The 22,932-nt window shown below is 52.1% G+C and overlaps 1 protein-coding gene across 3 annotated transcripts in view; it reads left to right on the top strand.

Moving 5' to 3' along the window:
* The window catches only part of INPP5D (inositol polyphosphate-5-phosphatase D), a 132,876-nt gene extending 110,637 nt beyond the window's left edge, over nt 1-22,239 (top strand). For 2 of the 3 annotated variants that reach the window (XR_004350799.1, XR_004350800.1), the window contains 10 exons: nt 1,918-2,007; nt 4,435-4,548; nt 5,869-5,951; nt 7,059-7,146; nt 10,850-10,999; nt 12,114-12,210; nt 14,202-14,468; nt 18,385-18,988; nt 19,893-21,413; nt 21,645-22,239. Coding sequence is in view for 1 of the 3 variants with exons in the window: in XM_032638154.1 (XP_032494045.1) it covers nt 1,918-2,007; nt 4,435-4,548; nt 5,869-5,951; nt 7,059-7,146; nt 10,850-10,999; nt 12,114-12,210; nt 14,202-14,468; nt 18,385-18,988; nt 19,893-19,895 (1,496 nt within the window). In the remaining 2 variants the exon portion in view is untranslated. Of the gene's footprint in view, nt 1-1,917; nt 2,008-4,434; nt 4,549-5,868; nt 5,952-7,058; nt 7,147-10,849; nt 11,000-12,113; nt 12,211-14,201; nt 14,469-18,384; nt 18,989-19,892; nt 21,414-21,644 lie in introns of those variants that run through there. The other variant, XM_032638154.1, reaches the window with a different exon arrangement.
* Nucleotides 22,240-22,932: the final 693 nt, after the last annotated feature.

The raw sequence follows: 22,932 nt of genomic DNA, 5'->3' as shown, positions 1-22,932 counted from the left end.
TGGCCAAGCCCAGACTCACTGTGGGAGGGTGGACCCACAGGGCATGGTTATAGGGAGGCCACCTAGGTAGGAGTCCACCTCCCAGGTTTCAGGCACAGTTACTGTAGTGCTAATGCTATCATGGTCAATACACATCTAAAGTATTTTTAAGAACATTTTTTAAAACTCTGCTTGTCCACCCTTTAACTTCTCCTCTTCTGTTGCCACCACAAACTTGTAGCCCCTCACTCGGCCTGACCCCTACTCCTCCATTTTCTCCCGCTTCACACAGCACCGGATCCTCACTGACTTCTTCCTGCCAATGGCCAAGCATGCTTTAGACTGCTGCCCCTCCTACACCTTGCCTCCTATCTCGGGGAAGGGATGCCCTCCTCCTTGCCTGGATAAGCTTTTCACCTGGGCCCTTTGCTCCATGCTCTCCTTCTAGCCCAGTCCCAGCACCTCCACTGTCCCCAGTCCCAGCACCTCCACTGTCCCCAGTCCCAGCACCTCCACTGTCCCCAGTCCCAGCATCCCCACTGTCCCCAGTCCAGCACCTCTACTGTCCCCAGTCCCAGCAACCCCACTGTCCCCAATCCCAGCACCTCCACTGTCCCCAGTCCCAGCATCCCCACTGTCCCCAGTCCCAGCATCCCACTGTCTCCAGTCCCAGCACCTCCACTGTCCCCAGTCCCAGCGACCCCACTGTCCCCAGTCCCAGCACTTCCACTGTCCCCAGTCCCAGCACCTCCACTGTCCCCAGTCCCAGCGACCCCACTGTCCCCAGTCCCAGCATCCCACTGTCTCCAGTCCCAGCACCTCCACTGTCCCCAGTCCCAGCGACCCCACTGTCCCCAGTCCCAGCACCTCCACTGTCCCCAGTCCCAGCAACCCTCCTGTCCCCAGTCCCAGCATCCCCACTGTCCCCAGTCCCAGCATCCCACTGTCTTTCTTCTTCTCATTCTCTTTCTCCATCCATCTCACTGTTGTTTTAAGTTGTCTTTTTGACGGTTGTTTGCAAGCGAGCAATTATTTTTTCCTGTTTATTGGCCATCTATATTTCTCTTGTGAATTGTCTGCCCATATCCTTTGGTTGGTAGAGGAGTGGTATGTTTATTTTTTCTTTGCCAATTTGTAAAAGCTTTATTGGGAAGGACTTATATATGTTTATTGCCTTCTCGGTCTCTTGTGCTGTGTCTCCTTTGCCCACTGATGCTGGGTGTGTCCTGGAGTTTCATCCTCATCTCTTGTCATCCTTCATGTCTTCCCAGCGGGGCCAAAACGTCCTCGAGGCCTCTGCTTCCACCTAACATCATGACTCCAAATCTGAAGATAGATCTCCAGCCCTGAGTACCCAGCCAGACATTTCCACATGACATATCAAAAGCACATGGGACTCAGGATTCCTAGACCTCTGCTCTTTCTCTTAACCCCTCCAAACATGCTCTGCTGCCTCCCCTTCTCATCTAAGCACCAAGCTCCTTACAAACATCGTCTACACTCAGTGTCTGCACTTTATCACCTTCTACTCTCTCCTGAAATGGCACCTTCAGTGGAAGGTGCCATTTCTCACCGATGGGCTCAGTGACCCTAAATCCCCATCCCACTCTGAGCTGTGAGTGCTTCATCAATACAACAAAATGCTTAGACCAGAAAAAGCTCCACAGTTCATACACGCAATGATCTATATATTTAAAAACTCACAAGTCTTTAGGAAAAACTACTACAGCCACAATTAGCCATGGAGGAGACAGGGTCCCACTCTTTCACTACTTTCAAGCGTGGTTATGGAAGGTCAATGGAGCAACAGGTACAAAACCATGACACTTCTGGAGGCTTCCATAAGTGCAAGTTGATTTCTGCCATGCGTTTGCCATCCTTGGCTTGACCAGAAGGGTTTCTCCTTCCCTGCTCAGAAATTCCTTCCCTCCCCTGCAGGCAGCACCAGTGACATCATGACAAGTGACCACAGCCCTGTTTTTGCCACATTTGAGGCAGGAGTCACCTCCCAGTTTGTCTCCAAGAACGGTAAGCGGTGGGTGGTGTCCATCCCTCTGTTCTCCATGCAGACAGAAGGCCTGGGTGCTCATCTTCTGGTTGCAGCAATCAGTCGTCTGTGTTAGATAAAGGCTTATCCTTCCAGGCAAGTCCACAGTCCATCCATCGGGTCCCTTCACGTCCAAACCACATCATGATTTCAGTCCCATGTTCTTGCTGTCTTTGGCAAATATGCCAGCTTTTTTTAAGCTTCAGTGTTAAGACAGTCTTTAAAATTGGGAAAATGAGTGTTTTCCAAGGTGTGGCACATGTGCCACCAAAGACAATTCCGGGTGGGACATGGATGAACATTTATTAGTAAGGCATTTATTTTAATATGTTTTAAATATGACTCTTCTGTGTAAGGCAAGAAACACTGGTTTTCCATTTAGTCTTATGATATACCTTTTTATTTAAATACGATTATTTAAGTTTTAAAAGTGAGTCTATTTAAAGAAAATGTTAAGTCAATCTTAGTGCATGTGCGTGGTAGGCGGTAAAAATTGTGAAGATAGGATGCGGGTGACTGAGTTTGGGGAAACATCAGAGTTAATAATACTCTGTAGATTTGCAGGTGATTTTTCAAGCAATCCAGCTCGGCCCTGGTAGCCAGGCCAGCCTTGTCCCAGCAGGGGTCTGGGTGTTGTCTGTGGCATGTCCAGCCCTGGGTCTGGGTGACCGGGGAGCCATGTTGTCACCTCCTCTGCCCACCCCCCATTTCCGTGGTCAGCAGACATCATTTAGGAGGGCTGAGTGCAGGGCCCAATACAGGTTAGAAAAGCCTGTATTTCTCTGTGTCCTTGGTGCCCTGAGGGGTGTAGGTGAGGCTGGAACCCTGTCTTCTGGGACACTCTTGCCCATAGGCTGTTGGGTCTAACATCCATGGCCCCAGCAGTGTGACCTCCACTCTCCACACAAGCCTTGACCCACCATCCTGCCTCTTTCCTAGCTCTGGTCACTGTGCCTTTTCAGAACCTTCCACCTCTTCTCCAGTCCCCACCCATCTCTCCTGTCTCTGAGTTCCTACAGCGTTGGTGGGGCAGCCTATGCATCACACCCTTGATGAGGACCCTCATCACATCCCCAGGGTCAGCCTTGCCCTCCCTCCACTGGGACTCGGCACACAGCAGATGCTCACAAACACCGATTACCGGGATTGAGCATTGGTTGAACGTCTACCCAAGCAGAGCCTGGCCTTGGTGCTGGGGAGTTAAAAAAAGAAAGGAAGGCTAAGTGAAATAAGCCAGACAGAAAAACAAGTACAAGATACATATATAGTATCACTTATACGTGGAATCTTTTTAAAAAAAAAAAAAAAAAAAGCCAGCTCATTCAGAGAGTACAATGATGGTTGCCAGGAGCTGGTGGGGTTTGCGGGGAGGAGATGTAAGTCAAAGGGTACACATTTCCAGTTATAAGATGAGTAATTTCCAGGGATCTAAAATTCAGCTTGGTGTGACCATAGGTAATGGTACAGCATTGTACACTTAAAATCTGCTGAGTAGATCCTAAGCATTCTTACCACACAGTTAATTATGTGAGGTGATGGATGTGTTAGTTATCTTGATCTTGATAATCATTTCGGGGTGTATATGTATATCAAGTCATCGCGTTGTACACTTTAAGTATACACAATTATATTTGTCAGTTTGTCTTCAATAAAGGGAAGAAGAAAACGAAAGAAAAGCAGGCAGGATGGGAGGGATAGAGGAAGGGAATGTGTGTCCCTGCTCTCTGGTAGCTCAGAATTTATATGGAGGGACAGAACACTGTTCAAAGCCAGCCTAAGGACACTTGCAAAAGCATCATCTAAATGAAGAGCATACCTGCAAGTTACCTGGGTACAGGTAAACAGAAGGAGCTCAGAGTAAGCAGCAGGGGTAACTTTGCCCGAGGAAGGGGGACAGGCATCCCTCACTGTGTGAACTTAGAAATGAGACAGATTATATGGAAACATACGTATATGTATAACTGATTCACTTTGTTATAAAGCAGAAACTAACACACCATTGTAAAGCAATTATACTCCAATAAAGATGTAAAAAACATAAATAAAATATAAAAATGGGCAAAAAAAAAGAAATGAGACAGATTTGGGTGTCAGGCGCCTGAACCATTCAGTACACAAGCTCTCTTTGCAAGAAGGGGTGCTGCCCAAGGCCACACAGCTTTAGTGGCAAAGCTGAGGGTAGAACTCTTCCCGCTCTGCTTTGCACCAGCTTTGATTCGTCAGAGAGGCTGTTACCATCATCGGGGATTCTTGGTGTGGGTGGTGGGATTTCAGGAGAAACCTCTCCTTCCACTTAGACCCTCAACTTCCCTGGACCCTAGGAAGGAGCTCGGTGTCCGGGGGCTGGTTTGAAACACTCCATCTCCAGACACGTTGTGGAACCGAATCTCTGTTCTCACCTGTTCCAGGCCCCGGGACTGTCGACAGCCAAGGGCAGATTGAGTTTCTCAGGTGCTACGCCACACTGAAGACCAAATCCCAGACCAAATTCTACCTGGAGTTCCACTCGAGCTGCTTGGAGAGTACGTGCTTGCTGAACTGCCTCTTAGGGGGACAGGCACGGCTCTTCCACAAAAGCCTTGTCATTGATGGTGCTTTTCTCCGCTCTCTGGGAAAGACTACGGATCAGCCTCAAAGGGGGGGGCAGTCACAGAGTGGGGCTGCAGGTGGACGGTACAAGGAGACACCCAGTTACTACAGGGGCCCCCAGTATCCCGCGATACTGCTGCTCCAGCCCCAGAACGGGTCAGTCACTGGTGCACAGACCCCTCGGCCCCTTGTAGACAGCTGGGCAGCTGGACCCTCTCCTTGCCCCTCCGGGCAGAGTTTAGCCCACTCGAGGGTCCTCCAAGCCGGGGCTCCAACTCAACCAGAGGGTCTTGCGCAAAGGTCCAGAGCTTGTGGAAGCCAGCGCTGGGGCCAGAGCGGCTGCTGGTAATCGCTTGTTCTTGCCCGGGGTCCTCTGCTCTTGGCTACATCACAGGCATCCTTCTCAGGTGGTCTGAGCATCCAAAAGCAAACTAGAGATGGACGGCCGCCCAACAGCCAGCAGCAGTTCGCACAAACTGTTTAGGAAACACCCTTTCTAGGTGACGTTTCTAGGCATATTGTCTAAAGCTGTTCCACGGTGAGGGCATCTGTGTGGTTTCTAGCTCTCCTTGCTGAGATGGTCGGGGGTTGGGGGGCGGGGGGAGAGGCTGGCAAATCAACACCACCGAAGGAGGCATTTTGTGACGGGATGACAGATGCTTCCAGAAATTGGGAACAGGACCACCTGTGCCACCAGCTGCAGTGTTGCCCCGCCCCCTTTCCTCCTCAGACCCAGCCTGGGCTGGTGACAGATCCGCCTACTCCAGGAAGTCACCAGGTCCCAGTTCACCCAGGAAGGGCAGAGCACTTCCAAAAATGATGAGGATTTTTGTGCGGGTGTTTTTAATAAAATATCAAGGCATTTGCATACATTTCTATGGAAACAGCATATTAGGAAGCTTAAATTAGCATTTCAAAAGGCTGCTATCTTGAGTGGGAGAAACCGTCATGTTTCCTAATCTCCTTGCCTGTGATGTGATGATTTCTTTGTTGCCTGGTTTGTTGCAAAGTGGAGCCAAAAAGGAGGGGAATCTCTGAGTCTCCTAAAAATAATTAGACCCTGTTGGCAAATGACCATCCCGTGCACCAAAACAAAATCCCCAACAAGCCTGACTCCTAAACGGTGCTGTGGCTCCTACAGATACAAGAGGAAGGAGGGTATCTTCACTGGTCCTGGTGGGACCGCCCAAGGAGTCTTCTCTGTCCAGTTCTTGTGCTGTTTTCTGAAAGCCAGCCTTCTTATCCTCGCACAGGTTTCGTCAAGAGTCAGGAAGGAGAAAATGAAGAAGGAAGTGAAGGGGAGTTGGTAGTGAAGTTTGGCGAGACCCTTCCGAAGGTAATTCAAGAACAGGGAGGATTTTGCGTTCGTCAGCCAGCGTTGCTGGCCAGTGGCGGAGCTCTGGCCAGGCCTGACCAGAGGGGGTGGGAATCCCACGGGCCAAATGCAGGAGACGCTGCCTCTCTTTCAAGGCGGCGTATGACGCCCTTCCCAGCAGTGGTTAAACATGGGCCTGAGCCTAGTGGCCCCAATATTCCTAAATGAATTTCGATTCCCCTGATGGATTGTGGAAGGGATCTAGAGGATGCCTCATCTGACCAGGTGACTTTACAGAGAAAGGACCGGAAGCAGATCCCAGAGAGGCTTGTTCATGGTCACGCGGCTGCAGTGATGTTCTGAAACTTTCTGAATGGAGATAGAGTCCATCCTGTCAGTCAGCATGCACCCAGAGGCCTGCACAAGGGGTGTCTTGGTATCTGTGGATGGAAAGGAAAGGGGCAGCCTGGGACCTTTTCATTAGGCCTTACTGTGTTGGGGTCTGCACGCGGAAGGCTTAAGGTGTGAGAAGGTCACAAGTTGTAGCCAGCATGTAGGAGTGAATCCAGGATGTGTGTCTGTCCCTCGCTGAGCCACCCTCCAACAACCCACAGGACAGTCCAGGCCCACGCGAGGGGCTCCGCTGCAGGTGGACACAGGCCTCCTCCTGCCCAGATGCAGGGCAGGCCCCATGGTGCCCCCTTCAATGCAGCTCCACCCTGGGAGGGGGCCGAGGAGAGGGCTGTACCCTGCTGGGGGGCAGGGAGTGGGGTGCGTTCAGACCTGGCTCCTGGTCCCACCAGAGTCTGTGTATCGGCCCGGTCCCATCCGCCTTGGACCTGGGGTGGGCAGAGGAAGGGCAGGGAGGCAGGGGATGAGGCATGTTTGGAGTCAGGCCCTCTCCCCAGGGCCGGGTCGCAGTGTGACAGGGTTAAGCCTGCCTTGCTGTGCAGGGTGGGCACATGGGTTCCTTCCTGCTCTCTAGGGGCAAGAAAATCAGGGATTCGAATTTGTTTAAAAAGAACGTCTACAGTCCTTTTAACCATGCGTTCCCCTCCTCTGGGCTGGCAACCCTCACCCACCTGTCCCCCACCTGTCCAAGCTAATCCTGTGTCCTTCTCTCTGCAGCTGAAGCCCATCATCTCTGACCCCGAGTACCTGCTGGACCAGCACATCCTGATAAGCATTAAGTCCTCTGACAGTGATGAATCCTACGGTAAGGGTTCCAGGACGGGGGCTGCAGGTGTCACACCTGCTGATCGAGGCCTCTGAGGTAAGGGAAGCGGTGGTATCTCCTTCACAAAAGCCCACCGGCTGCTCTGTTCCCCATCCCTGTGCTGCAGAGGGACAGACACTGGAAAGCTGTCCTTCCGGCCCCATCAGGCTGCTGGGACTGACAGCAAGCAGCCACAACACCTCCCCTCTATGGAGCCTTTCCTGGGTCAGATTCCGTGCTAGGTGCTTGCACGTATTACTTGATTTATCCTGACATGACCTTGTGAAGCAGATACGATTCTCTCAGTTAGTCGATAAGTAAACTGAGGCTCAGAAAGGTGAAGTGACTTGCCTAAGTCACACAGGTCGTAACCGGCTGAGCCCTAATTTGAACCCAGGTCTTCCCGGCATTGCTCAGTGCCCAGACCAGGCAGGCTTGAGAACGCCTGTGGCCCCAGTAACTGTCCTCCTAGAGAGACACCATCTTCTGTAAAATCTTCAGCCTGTCCATGGCTCCAGGTTTGCCCTTGCGCTTGGTACATTCAGCGCAGCTAGAGCGTGGAGTGAGGGGACAGGTAGGCAGAGAGATTCTGGAGCCAGATCCATACAAGCCAGGCTAGGGGTAGATATCGTATCCTGGGGACGGAAGGGAGCCACAGAAGAGTCAGGCCAGATGGTAACATGGTCAGCTTTGCATCTTAGGAATATGTGTTTGCAGTGATCAACACGAGAGATGAGGGAGCCAGGATGAAAGTAGCGATGGTTAAAAAAAAAAAAAAAAAAAAAAAATGGAGAGACAGGTTAAAATTGAGAGGTACTGAGAAGGGAAATTGTTTGACCACGGGAATCGGGGGAATAGGGTCGAGCATGGCCCTGAACCTGTGGTTTGAGTTGCTGGGGTTAATGTTTCCGTTTCCTGAACTGGACTGTCTGTGGTGAGTAGCAGACAAAGGAGACTAAAACGGTTCAGCCAGAGAAGTGGGAGGAACGCCAAAGACTGGGGTCGGGGACGCCGTCAGAGCTGGTCAAGACGACGTGGTCGTGATAGCAAATGTGGCCGAGGGATCCAACCAAATAAAGACCAGTGGCCTGCAGACAGAGGGACTTGGAGACTTGTGGGCTTGGGAGAGCTGTGTGCACGGCGAGGGAGTGAGCGGGGGTGGGGAGGCCGAGGGCATGAGAGACCAGGATGTGCAGCTGGGTCCAGGGAGGGTGTTTGTTTTCAATGGAAGGAATTTGAGGGGGGGTTAATGCTGATCAGTGGAAGCCGGGAAGCAGAAAGAGGCTACAGACAGGAAGGGTGCCCAGGTGTGTCTGTCACCCACGGTGCAGGCTCTGGATGTAGCTTCCATCACCACCCTCATTGCAGAGGCGGGAAAATGAAGTGACTTGTCCAAGGTCACACAGCCACTGAGTGAGTTTGACAAGCTGCTGTGTGACCTTGGACTTGAACCCAGGCAGCCCAGCTCCAGAATCTTGCCCTCCACTCCCTCCCAGTGCAGCACTGGGAAGAGGGTCCCTGCGCCAGGGCAGGGGCGGGCAGAGCCCGAGGACTGTGATGGAGCAAAGAGAGAGGATCCACGTGGGTGCCAGGGTGTCGGGATGTTTGCTGGCGGGAACACAGGCCTGACGGTTCCATTTTCTTTTCAAACACTGGAGTTCTCCCTGGTCTCCTCCTCTTGGTATTCAGACTGACAAACAGCATATCATACTGACAACTAGGAAAAAAATCATCCAGCAGTCTCATTCCTTGCTACAGCAATCATTTTTATTTTGCTTTCAAACTCCCGTGTTCATCCATAGGCACACATAGATTTCTATGTGAATAATTATCACAGAGACACCATTTACGTTCTGCTTTCCTCACCCGGTATTCGATGATACACATTTTCCATGATCCTCCGACACAGCCTTCATGACGGTTGCTTTAATGGCGTCATAATATTCCACGGATTTACTATATCCCCGGTTTTTAAAGTACTCCTTCCTACTACCACTGAGGCTCTGCATACTATTTTCATTAGTGTTATCAACAATGCTGAGATGGATCTCTTTGTGGACACTTTTATTTTTTATTGCGGTATAGTTGATTTACAACGAGTTAGTTTCTGATGTATAGCAAAGTGATTCCGTTTTATGTGTGTGTGTATATATATATATATATTCTTTTTCATATTGTTTTCCGTTATGGTTTATTATAGGATATTGAATATAGTTCCCTGTGCTATTCAGTAGGACCTTGCTGTTTATCCATTTTATATATAGTATCAATAGTTTACATCTGCTAATCCCAAACTCCTAATTTACCCCTCCCCCACCCCTCTTCCCCTTTGGTAAGCATAAGTTTGTTTCCTATGTGGGTCTATTGCTGTTTTGTAAATAAGTTCATTTGTATCATCTTTTAGATTCCACATAGAAGTTGTAAGTGATATCATATGATATTTGTCTCTGACTTCACTCAGTATGATAATCTCTAGGTCCGTCCTTGTTGCTGCAAATGGCATTATCTTTTTCATGGCTCAGTAGTATTCCATTGAGCATGTGTACCACATCTTTATCCATTCGTCTGTCCACGGCCATCTAGGTTGCTTCCACGTCTTGGCTATTGTAAATAGTGCTGCTATGAACATTGCGGTGCATGTATCTTTTCGAATTAGCGTTTTCTCCGGATATATGCTCAGGAGTGGGATTGCTGGATCACATGGCAACTCTTTTTAGTTTTTTTAAGGAACCTCCATACTGTTTTCCCTAGCGGCTGCACCAGTTTACATTCCCACCAACAGTGGAGGAGGGTTCTCTTTTCTTCGTTGTGGACACCCTTTTTTTCCTTTGGCTACATTTGTTATTCTTTTGGGTGGTCTCTTTAGGGCAAGTTCCCGTGTCTGCTGGCTCAAGGGTATACATATGTGTGCGGTTGTTGGTGCTCAGCACCCAGCTGATGGCTGTGAAGGCTCCGTCTTGCCTCGTGGACCTTGCCACATCCCAGTGTACAGGTTTCCCCAGATCCTTGCTGGCACTGGGTATCCTTTGCTTCTGCTTTTATTAATTTCATGTCTGTGAGGGAGTCTCTTACTGCTGCCTTAATTTGCATTTTTGATGGCTCGGCAGACTGAACTAGTTTCCATGTACTGAAATCAACCATCTATGCTTCTTTCTGTGGAAAATGTCTGTGGGGTTATCTGCCCATTTATCTGCTGGAGATTTCATTTTGAGGAGTTCAGATAAAATACCCTCTGTGTGAAGCTGGCTGCAACTAATGTTCCCACTCAGTCCTCTTTGCATTTTTGTTTTTTCTCTGTGCAGAAGTTTTAAACTTTTCTATCCTATCTGTCAGTGTTCTTTTGTCATTTCTCACACTGCTTCAAACCTTGGGAAGTTATTCCTTCCAGCAATCAGATTAGTATTTAATTCTGGTTTTCTGCCGGATTTTCTATGATTTACTTTATTTTATATCCACTAATCTGCGTGGAGTTCATTTTGCTGTAAGGTTTGAGATGTTTTCCCCAAATTGCTGACGAGTTGTTGTTCTGAAAGTTTAGTTTCATAATCCCTGCCTTGGCCATTGTCGCAAAGGATCATCTCTGGGCGGGAGAGCTAAATCTCCAGGCCAAATGCATGGTGTTTCTCCGGGGAAATGGCAGGGCTGGGTTGCGGGGGGCGGGGGCAGGTGTCTTGACATGACTGCTGTCTCCCCACCTCCCCAGGCGAGGGCTGCATTGCTCTACGGTTAGAGGCCACAGAAACTCAGCTCCCCATCTACACGCCTCTCACCCACCACGGAGAGATGATGGGTCACTTCCAGGGGGAGATTAAGCTGCAGACCTCCCAAGGCAAGAAGAGGGAGAAGCTCTATGGTAAGTGGGCACAACCCCTCCCCTGCTCCCTCTTCAGTGCTGCTGGGTCGGGGACAGGAACGGAATAGTCTCTCTGCTGTGGCCTCAGACAGAAATGCAGCATCGGAGGGGATCTCAGAGGCAATCTGGCCCAACCCTTAGCAGGTTCGAGAATTTCCCTACAGAACCACAACACCTCACAGCCACAATCATCCTTGCCTGGCCCCAGTCTTTCTTCCTTTTCACACGGGCAAGAGGTCATTTTTTCCTTCTCCTCTTTGCTTTACTTCTTGCTCAAAAGCACTCAAATCACGATGCCTAAAATGCGTTGGGCTTTAATTTTCTACTTGATCTATGTATGAAATGATCAACTTATAAACGTTGTCTCATTTATCTCTCACCATAGCTCTGAGAGCCAGGTGCTACCCTTGTTTGGTAGATCAGGAAACTGAGGCACAGAGAGGTTAAGTGACTGGCTGAAGGTCACACACCGAGTAAGTGGCTGGCCCAAGGGGAAAGTGCAGGTTCACTCACGCAAATTCGTAAACGTGATGGGGTCCCGCCTCTCACACAAACAGTGAGACAGCAAGATGTGGGACGGTCTGACACCCCCTGCTCGTGGGAAGGCCCTGGGCCATCATGGGTGCTGCCTCCCTTGGATGGGGCTCCTCCTCTGCCCTCTGGGGGCTCCTTTCTCTAGCAGGATATAGACCTGAGGGGGACTTGGCACCCCTGCAACCATAGCCAGAGTCAGATATGAAGACGGGGTCCCAGTTCCCCATTAAGCTCGTGAACGGGTTGGCTTTGGGCACCAAATGCTCTTGTGTTTCTTTTATTTAGATCTGCCAAGAAATATTTGTCTGTTTTATCCCTTGCTGATACCAACAAGTTGGAAATGTTGCATGAAATGACAACTCTGGGTCACACATGCCAACTCTCCTCCCTCTGGAGCCATGCAGGCATAACTAATCCATCACCGAACTCACACAAGGTCTCAGAATCTGCCCCCAGGCGGCCATTATTCACTTTCCAGCCTCTGCTTGCCAGGGGAAACCTCTCTGCCATCCTGGCCCAAGCCCTGGGAGCTGGGCCCTTGCACGCTCTCACATGCTCTTTCCTGGCCCTTTTCTTGCAGACTTTGTGAAGACAGAGCGGGATGAGTCCAATGCACCCAAGTCCCTGAAGAGCCTCACCAGCCAGGACCCCATGAAGCAGTGGGAACCTGCCAACAGGTAGAGGGGAGAGGTGGGGGGGGGGGGTGTTGCCAGGGCTTCACTGCAAGCTAGCGTGGCTTTGCAGACCCAGGACTGGGAGTGGGGAACTGGAGCAGAGAGAAAGCAAGGACCCAGAGGGAAAGAAAGCGCTGGCCACGAAAAGCCTGTCATGCTTCCAGCTCCGAGGCTTCTAACCACAAACCCCTGGTGTGACTGCAACAAGGCCAGGGAGGCTCTTCTGTGCTGCAGAGTTCGGTTCAGTTCAACAAACACTGGCTGAGCACTTCCAGGTGTCAGGTTCTAGAGAAACCAAGGCAAATTAGGTGGAGTCCCTGCCTTAGGAAGGTACATCCTACTAGGAAGATGCCCAGTCCGGGAGGCAGCAGCCCCAGAGATGGGCGCATGGAACAGCTGCAGTATTTCCTGAGGACCAGGGATATCAGCAGCCATGGCTCCAGAGCTAAAAGCCCCACCCTGTGACTAAGGCGGAAAAGCATTGTGGGGAAGTGCGTGCAGGCTGCTTTTGGCAGAGACTGAGCTGGGAAGAATCTGGACATCAAAGCCTGGATTACGAGGGGGACAGCAGTCCCCAAATAGCGGGGTCACCACAGCTCACTGATACGGTCTCGAGTTCAAGCCAGTGAGGTTTGTCATGGTGTCCACGCCAGTTTACCTGCCAAGGGGGCAAAGCTGTGCCAGGTAGCCGAGCGAAATCCCAAAAGCCACCGCCAAGCCCAGCTTATTCCTCTCCTCCTTTCAGCCCCCACTACCTGTCCCTCCAGCCCTCGCCTGCCCCAGCCCCCCACCCCATGCACAGCAACTCCCACCCCCCTCCAGCCTCTGACAGTAGCCCTAGGCGTGAAACTATCCCTTTCAATCTTTTTCGCCTACTACAATCCCCTCGATGAAAGCACTGCAGCTCTCAAATGTCTGCTTGACTCCAGAATCAGGATCAGTGTAGGTCAACAAAGTATCTTCCATTGGACCAGCATTAGAATTAACACTTACTTCTGAAGCAGGCTCGATGGATGGGAGTGGGATGTGCTCAGAAACAGGCTGGCTGAGCAGATGGGAGCTGGGGAGCGTGTGTTACAACCTGGGGAGCTCCCAGATGGGAGCTGGGGAGCGTGTGTTACAACCTATATATGCAGAACTCCACTTACTAGTTAGCTCTCCTGAGAGCGCCGTCTTACAAGGAAGGACGACACTCCTGTCACCAAGAGGCAGCACGGTGTGTGTCTCAGGGTCACCTCACCAGGTCTGGGCAGCCCCTCGACAGCTGTTAGCTGACTCCCCCACAGTCGAGGCTGCAGCCTTGACCTCTGTGACCTCCATGCTCATCTTTCCAAACACCCGCATGGCTGATGCCTCACATCCATCCTGATGCCTCACAGACGTGCAAGCCGGCTATCCCAGATGGAACTCTCCATTTACCACCAACACCCTACCACCACCGACAACCCCCATAGTCACTCAGCTCTGCCGTCCATGCCAGCCTCTCATTCCATTCTGCCCACTTGCTCACAGGCCTTCAGACTGTTGCTGGGACAGGTCAACCCCTCATACTGCAGGGCCTTTGCACTTACTGCTTCTTCCCTCTCTCCCTTCTCAGAGAGGCCCTCACGGGCCACCCTACGCCCAGGTGGTCCCAACCCTAGTCTATCTCTGCTCCTTTTGTTACTGTCAGTCAGACTTGAGCAGTGTATAAATATCTCGTCTCTCAGGCACGGAGCTTGTTTTGTCTGTCTCCCCATCATACGTTGGTTCCACGAGAACAGAGACTGTGGCTATCTCATTTACAACCATATTTCCTCCTATTGTTCCTGGTGTTACCAGGCACTCAGTAACTATTTTGTTGTATGAATGAATGAACGAATGAATGAATGAATCCACCACCCCAGAAGTGAAGGAGTTGAGGAGAGCCTGAGCGGGCATCAGAGGACACTCTCCTCAGGCTGGTGCTGACCTGGAGGAGCCCTGAGGTGTGACTGTGTGTGTCTCCCCCGCAGGGTCCCTCCATGCGGTGGCTCCAGCATCACTGAAATCATCAACCCCAACTACATGGGCATGGGGGCCTTTGGGCACATGAAGCAGACCCCATCCCCCGATCAGCAGCCCACCGCCTGGAGCTACGACCAGCTGCTCAAGGACTCCTCCCTGGGGCCTGGAAGGGGGGAGAGCCCTCCGACACCGCCCTCCCAACCGCCCGTATCACCCAAGAAGTTTTCATCATCGACAGCAACACGGGGCCCCTGCCTCAGAACGCAGGAGCCAAGGTGAGCATCGTCTTCACCAAGGCCTCTCCCTTCCCTAGGTTTTCACCACCAGGAAATCTGGCCCTAGAATAGAAGCTGCGTGAGAGCAGGGATGTGCGTCCACTTTGGTCACTGACTCATCCCCGGGGCCTAGAACACAGTAGGCTCTCGAGAAGTGCTTGTAGAATCTCCGATTCTTAGCCTATTCGTGTAAACCTGAAAGGTTTTTTAAAAACAGGATTTAAAAAGTTTAAATATAGTGCCTGAGAAAAACACACTCCTGTAAAAACGACCTTCATTGAAAAATACGTTTCTGTAAGTAGTGAACCCTCGTCAACCTCCCACTCCCTGGAGGGCCCTGCAGAGCAGAGGTGGGAATTTCCACGTAGGAATGAGTCCCTCCCCAGCTCCGAGTTCCCCTCTCTCTTCTTAACCACGAGGGTTCCTGTTCCCATGCACAACCCTCCTGTCTCTCCTGTTGAGGCCAATCTGAAAAAACAGCAGCTGGGACCAGGAATTCCGAAGGGGAGGAGAACAGCCAGCCTGCAGAGGGAGGGGGTTTGGCCATGAAACTTCGGGAAAAACCCAGCGGTTAGAGGGAACTGACCTGCATCGAGAACTGGTCCAGGCATCACGTGCCTGGAGGCCCGGAGCCAGGGAGGAGCCCGCAGAGCCGCCGCCTTAACCAAGCAAACCCACGCATGCGTGCCTTGTGCAAGCAAACCCACGCATGCGTGCCTTGTGCAAGCAAACCCACACATGTGCGCCTTGTGCAAACGCAGGATCGGGAGCCCCCCAAGTTTCTAGTAACCACACGGTGACAGATGGAAATTCAAAGTGCAGACCTTAATTAACAGTGATTGAAGATGAACAAAATATCGTTCGCATCAGCTTCCTTTGGGGGCTGCCTGTACTGTTTATAATGACTTCAGGGCGCGGCTCTGGGCCTGTCTTCCCCTCTCTGAGGTCCTATGTTCCCCATGGCATTTTCCGTTGTGTGCTAAGAGCCAGGGAACAGCATGTTGTCAAGCACTGTTCCCCTCATCTCCCTCCACTTCCAACCCTCCCGCGCCTGGCCTGGCTGGAGTTTCTTCTGGATTGAAGGGCCATTTACAATTCTTTCTTAAGCTTTTTCTCTTAAAAAAAAAAAAAAAAAAAAAAAAAAAAAACACTGAACAGACAAATGGAAGGAGGAAGGGATGGAGGGAAGGAGGAGGCAGGGACAGGACAGGGCCTGCCCCCGAGCTCAGCCTTGTCTATCTCTGTACCTCCAGTTTTCACAATTTGTTGATAATATTGTGGACCCTGGTCTTTCCGTAAGAAACCTGGGGGAAGGAGAAGGAGCCTCAGTTTCCTCTCCTGGAAAAATGAGGACAAAAGCCATGTATGGCGGGTCCTGTGGCACCTCTTTGGCAAAGGTCACCTCTTCGGCGACCCCAGGAAACAGAGCTGTAAACAACTACAAAGAACAAGGGGACCGTTTAAGTGAAATGTTTTAAGTTCCCAAAGTAAATGTCTCTTTGTACCCTCCTAACTGGAACAGAGCATATAGCTTGGAACAAGGTGGAGAGATGTTCTCTCCGGTTTCACGGGTGACAGCTTCAGAATGGGGACGTCTGTGTAGGCAAGGGGCCCAGGCTGGGCTCTAAGCTCACTTCTCAGCAAGGAGACGATTAGAGGCAAGAAGCTGGCAGCTCCCACGCCTGCCTGCCACCCTCTTTGCTGCCCTTGACCCCCGCACTGGGCCTGAGAAAAGGCTGTGGAAGAGGGGGTATCACCAGTCCTCCTATCACTGCCCCATAAAAAAGTAAGGGACCAGCTGTCCCAGTTTGCCCAAGACTGTCTCCTTTTTTGCGCTAAGAATCCCTCATCCCAGGAAACCCCTGAATTCTGGGAAAACTGAGACGACTGGTCACCCTGGACCGAAGTCATATGGTTAGAAAGAGGGCTCTTCTCAGACCCTGCTCGGCACTTAACTCCTTTAGAGAACAGCCGACTCCAGAATCTGAGGAGTGAAATCATTGTGGCACAGGAATCAACCCTGTGCCCTGGGGATGGGTTCACTCACTCCACAGCCGTGGCTGCTATGGGAGCTGGTTTCTTTTCACCTTTGGTCAGGGAGATAAGACTTTTCAAAAGTGGTCTTCCCCAGTCTCCCTGCCCCCGCCAAGCCTTCCCCTCTCTGACAGTGACAGAAGCTCCCTCCTCGAGGGAAGACTTGCCCCATCTCCTGCTCTTTTCCCAGGGCAGCGAGCTTTGCAATCACCAAAATGCTTGCACCCGGGGTCCTCTTCCTGGCCCCGTCCCTAATTCTCTGAGGCGAGACCTCTCCTGTCTCCTCACTGAGCGTGGGCTTCAGGTGGCAGGCCACGCATTTTTCTTTTCTCCTTGCCTCTTCATCAGAAACTTCCGGTCAGTGCCATTTTCATCCTCCTGCCCCTTCCTCCCTGTGCTAACTCATAGCAAAGGTCTTTGAGGATCCAGAGGGGGTGCAGAGGCTGGCCCAAGGGAGAGGGGCAGACTTCCAAAGTCTTTGTTCAAGGCCCCAACATTTCTGGTTATATAACTGCTTCCAGGTCTTTCCAAAGAGTAATGAGCAAAAGACCAAGTCTACATGTCCCTGAGGCTAGCCTCCCCGATACCCCATATCATCTTGTCTCATTGGCACCTGTGCAAGGATGACATCTTGCCTCTGTCGGCTGCCCACGCTCACTCCCCAAAGAGTCCATTAGCCGTGGCTCTTTGGCAACTTTTGAGCAGTGTTTCAGCACACGCTCCATCAGTACGAGGCGTCACGGCCTGAACAGTTCAGTGCGTTTTCCAAGGGACCCACATTTTCTTCTCAAGAGCTTCCTTATTTTGCAGAAAGCAGAACCCAGAACACTCCCCCTGGGAAATTATGCCGTTGGCCAGAAAGTAAAATGTGTTCCCATTCCTGGTTCTCATAATTCGCTCAGCAGGAAATCACCTCCAGCAAGAGCAGTAATAAATCAGGAAACAGACAAACAAAGGAAGCTCTCACCTACTTTGGGGACAGCATGGAGCTCCTTCTCTCTCCATAAGTCAAACAGGCATATTTTCTTGCTACTGGCTTGTTTCCTGATGCATATCTCCAGGTTGCTTCTGATTTTCAACATCAATGCTGTCCGTTTTCTCCTTCTCCCTCTGAGTGAGGACACGAAAGAAACCACACTCACCAGGCGCTCTCCGGGGAGAGGACTTTACGCAGAGGAAAGAATACTGCGTTAATAGGGAATGTCGGTCCCCTGAGCACAGATTTCGTCTGGTTCACAGCCGCCTCCTGCACCTGGGGCAGCGTCGCACACTTGGGGGGCTCCAACACGGCTGTTAAATGGAGCTCCTTGACCTGGGACCCTCGATAAGCACAAGACTTCTGTTCCCCTGCGGGTCAGAGGAGAATTTGCTGAAGACATAGAGGAGAGGCTGCGGGATTCTGGGGGGAAGCCAGGAAGGGAGGTCTGTTAGCAGCAGGGATGGGGGCACTGGCTGTGGAGGGCAGGCTGCTCCGATGAGGATGAAGCAGGTGGTTTTGGATTGGGGTGCCATGTAAGCCCCCCTCATCCCTTCAGTGAAGTCCCCCTTGCTCACCGATGCTCTTGAGTGCACAGTTTCTATGGTGGAAAATGTCCAAGGCAAGAGGTGAGGTTACCTATGAGATCATCAACATAGGAGTAACAGTTCATTCTCCTGCCTTTTAAAAAAGAGTTTTCTTTTTCATCACAGTGGAGTTCACATAACATAAAATTAAGCATAGCGTGTTTCAAGCGAGCGGCTCGGTGGCGTTGAGTACACCCACGATGTGTGCAGCCACCACGGCCATCTAGCTTCTTTATCACCCCCAAAGAACCCCCGATGCATTAAGCGGTCATTCCCCACGTGTGTTTCTTCCCTGCGCATCCTCTTTCCCATGCTCCAGGCCCGGCGATGTGGGGAAGAGCGCGGGGGAACCTTTGCCTCCGGAGGACCCGCAGCTGACCAAGCCTGAGATGTTTGAGAACCCGCTGTACGGGTCTGTGAGTGCTTTCCCTAAGCCGGCTCCCAGGAAGGAGCAGGAATCCCCCAAGATGCTGAGGAAGGAGCCCCCGCCCTGCCCGGACCCGGGAATCTTGTCGCCCAGCATCCTGCTCTCCAAAGCCCAGGAGGCCGAGGGCAGCAAGGGGACGGGCAAGCCTGCACCCGCGCCCACGCCCTTCCTCAGCCCTACGCCCCGGCTCCGCTCCTTCACCTGCTCGTCCTCCACCGCCGAGGGCCGCCCACCGGGTGGGGACAAGGGAAGCCCAGGGAAGTCCAAGGCCCCCGCCGGCTCGCAGGTCCCGGTGCCGGCCAAGAGGCCCATCAAGCCTTCCAGGTCAGAACTCAGCCAGCAGACCCCGGCGCAGCGGCCACCCCTCCCGGTCAAGAGCCCGGCCGTCCTGCACCTGCAGCACTCCAGGGGCCGTGACTACCGTGACAACGCCGAGCTCCCCCATCTCGCCAAGCACCGGCCCGAGGATGCGCCGCCCGGCCGGGCCACCATGCAGGTGCGCTCGGGGCGGAGTGGGTGCGCAGGCGCGGGCGTGTGATACGGGTGCATGTGGGTGTGCAAGCACTTGAGTGATAACCACCGTGGCCAGGAGTGCGCTCAGGTGCAGACGCACGGGTAGTGCCTGCGTGTGCACGTGTGGGATACAATGACCCGGCCCAGGAGTGGGTTCCGAGAAACGGTGTCTGGGAGCTGAGAATGGGAAAGGAGGTAGAGACAGAATTTGAACCCAGCCTATCCCCAAAGTCCCTGCTACTACACTGAAAGGGTTAAAGGAGGGCCTGGGGGTAAACTCTGAGTCCTGTAGGTCAGGCCCATAGGAATAAGGCTTCATAGATACAAGAGCCCAGACCATTTTTATTACGTTATCATCATGAGTATTAGTACTTAAAATTTTCCAGTATTTTAGGGACTTCACACTCAATGTCCCCTTCCTTCCTACAGAATAAGATTTCTTTATGAGCAAAACTAATAGTGGTTAAGAACAGATTCCGGAGCCACACTGTCTTGGGTTTGAATCCCAGCTGTCCCACTTTCTGGCTCTGTGTCTCAGTTTATTCATCTGTAAAAAGGGGGCATCAGGGGAACCTGCCTCACAGGTTCATAGGGAGGATTACATTTTATTATATATCATTACTGTATGTTACAACTTATATGTAAAAGGTATGCATCATCCATTGCATATTGTTTCACATGTATTATATATTACTCCGTATGCATATAACATATATGCACGTATATTAGAATGCGTGTAAGTACTTAGAACAGCGTGCTGGCCCCCTTCAGCACTAGGTTAGCACTAAGCCTGCTCTAGCCCGCGGCATGCAAGGTCATGGGGACCTTTAGTTAAATCTGGCCTGGCGAGAATGCAGAGCTGACAGTCTTCTGTTTTTGTCCCACAGTGAAGCCCCTGGCGAGCTGCCAGCGAGATGGGAGCCCAAAGGAACAGCACGAAGCTGCTGGGACCCTCCCCCAGGACCCCTGTTCGCTCCTCCTACCCAGCTTCCTACGCAGGGCTTCGTCTTTTTCAGGAGAGGGTCTAGCTTCTGTGTGGTCAGCAAGGTGCACTGGCTCTGAAACTTGACACCCAAACCTGAAGTTGGAAGGAAAAACCCACCTGATGGGCACCAAACAACCCGCACACCTGGGCCCCCAGCTTGATCTTGGTACTTGGGACCCAAGAGCCTTGTTCCGGCTGCCATTTTGAAGAAAGGAACTAAAGCGCTGATTTGTGGGTAGGGATATAAATAATAATAATAATAATAATAATAATAATAATAATGGCTACATGTAGGGAGCACTCAGCACCTGCCAGGTACCGTGCTAAGTGCTTTATGAACATTATGACTTGAGTCTTTAGCCAACTAAAACCACATTCCCAGACCCCTCGGTTCAAAACAGTATGTCCTGAGTGGTTTGGACAAAGCATTAAAAATTAAGGCTAGTGCCCTCCTGTCGTGAGACAGCACTTGGCCTTCAGGGAGCTCTGAGGAATGAGTGGTTAATTTAGGGTACAGTGAACCTGGCCTTGTCTAGCTTCAGTGATGCAAACTGCTTTAGCTAAAGCTGCCGGGGTCCGGCAGAGCCGGCCTGGAGAACAGGGATCCCTGGGTCATCCTAGTTCTTTAGCTGGAAGAAGGAAGAATGTCAGCTCCTACTCTCGGATGAAGAGATGTGGCTTCAGCCTGGACTGGCGATGCCCAGGCTCGTGCCAGGCCCCCCATGCCCTCCTGCAGGTGGGCAGGCACCGCCAGGTCATGGAATGAGCCACACCCCGAGCCTTATCTCATTGTGCTAATAGAAGAGTCTACGCTGTTCGTTAGTTGCTCCAGAAAGCCAGCTTTCCCACCTGGCTGCCGGCGAGGGCGGGCCTCTTGGTTCCCGGCTCTCAAAGCAGTGCAGCCTTTTCTTTCCGAACTCTGTGGCTTCTGGCCCTGCTTCCTTGGTTACTAGGAGAATGGATTGGTGATGCTTGTTCTTGTGCTGCTTTTTGACATCATGAAATTAATGTAGGAAAGCAAATCCAGAAGTGCGTGTGAGTTCAGGAGGATGGGTGCGCGCCCCACATCCCCACGTGCGTCAGTCTACGTGACCAATAAATTGTACCTTTCTCACCTCCCACCCGCGTGGCATTTTTTCCTGACATTCGGCCACAGACGTGCTTCTAGGCTGTCAGGGCTGCAGAGCGGCAGCCCAGGGAGGGGAGGATATCGAGGTTCACGGTAGAGATGGGCCAGCATTGTCCTGACCAGAGGGGACGCGGTAGAAAGAGTTTGAAGTTGGGCGTGGACCAGGACCAGTGGGAGACATCACGCATCTCCGTGGGACTCCAGGCGCACCCTGCAGCCACCAGACTTCCACCAGCATTGTCCCATTGCCACCACCGCCTGCTGTCCTGCAGCCACAAGTTCCTCCTGGCTTTTGTAAGTGTTCGTTGCTGAGCTCCAGAGACAGTGAGCACATGTAAACAATCGCCAGGTTGTGGGCCTCCAGACCCCCACGTTCAGGGGCAGCTTGCACTGCTTATGGGTCAGGGGGCAGCACCCAGCCCAGAGGGCCAGTGTGGGTGCTGCCTGGCCCTGCTTCCAGGCTGCCTTGGTCTGGGCTGCTGTCCCCACCACCTCAGGCTACTCGGCCTCTGCTCCTGTTCACAGATACCAGGCCTGGACTCCAGGCAGAGCCTGAGACAGTGGTGTTCTTGGCAGCCACGGAGCAAACCATTCACTGCCCTTCAATGATAGCACGTGGAGGCCGGCAGGGGCGGGGCTGAAATCCCAGCACGACCGAGGCTCGTCATCCACTCAGGTGCGATACCCTCACCCCGAAGGCTCACTTCCTGGTCCCTACATGGAACTTGACCCGAGTCCCCAGGCACCCACCCTCTGACCCCATAGGCCAAGGGCCAAGGTGGAGGGGCAGCTGGAGATACCCAGACATCCTTTAGGCCAGCCCTTCCTACACCCACCACCCCACAGCTGAGGACCGGGCCACTGATGGCCATGGCACGTGGGGAATCCACCACTGCCAGTGGGTGCTGGCGTGCTATGAGGGGCCTGCAACTCCCACCCCTACCTGGAATGGACACCCAGGCCCTTCTCACCATTTCTGAGGGGTCCCAGGAGAAGCGAGTCCAGGAGCAGCACTGCTCTGAGTTCCGGCGCCCTGAGCAGGTACAGCGCCCCCCTTGCCTCTCCCCCAGGCTCCAACGCCAGCTGTGTCAGCACCAAGCAGGCTTGGACTGTAATGGGATGGACAACGGGGCCCACTGTGGTACCTGGAACTGGACACTGGAAATTGTGAAATTTAAGACGTTTTCATCCTTGTCCTTTCAGCTGCTCAGCCCTGCACCCACCCTTCGAGGTCCCTGACCACGTTTCTCCCTGGGCTCTGGTCCACCACCATCTTTTGGGGCCAGATTTTTCCGCCATGTCTGCTCTGCTCCCAATCCTGGGCCTGCCAAACACCCAATTCCCCTTCCAACAGCAGGATGAGAGGGGAACCCAGCGATCCCCACCTCTTTGTCATCTAAGTAATTTACCTCTATTTTGTTTCTGCCTTTCTTCACCAAGCTCCTTAACCAAGCAATTGAATTAATAAGATTTCCTCACAAAAGTGTCCCCTAACCCCGACAGTGAATTCCGTGTTCCCTGAGGTTACAGAAGCTGCTGGAATCACTTTTTCTTTAAGAAGCGAATTTTTCCTTCTTTGCATGACGTGAAAGCTGGTTGAAAACAGCAGGTTTTTTGGCAACAGAAAGGCATTGTTGTCCTGATGGCCTTTCCCTAATAGCAGCCCGCATTCAGCATCCCCACCGCCAGCGCAGCTGCTGCAGCTCCAAGCTGTCTGCCCAGGGACCGGGGTCAGGGGCAGCTGTGCCGCTCCTCCTTCCTGGGCTGTGATTCTTTTTCCACGCCATTTTTACCACCCGATAGGAGGGAAATT

This window comes from Phocoena sinus, chromosome 7 (genome assembly GCF_008692025.1).
Source record: "Phocoena sinus isolate mPhoSin1 chromosome 7, mPhoSin1.pri, whole genome shotgun sequence".
Lineage (NCBI taxonomy): Eukaryota > Metazoa > Chordata > Mammalia > Artiodactyla > Phocoenidae > Phocoena > Phocoena sinus.
Note: the sequence above shows the minus strand (reverse complement) of the source record. Positions and strands in the feature narration are given on the sequence as shown.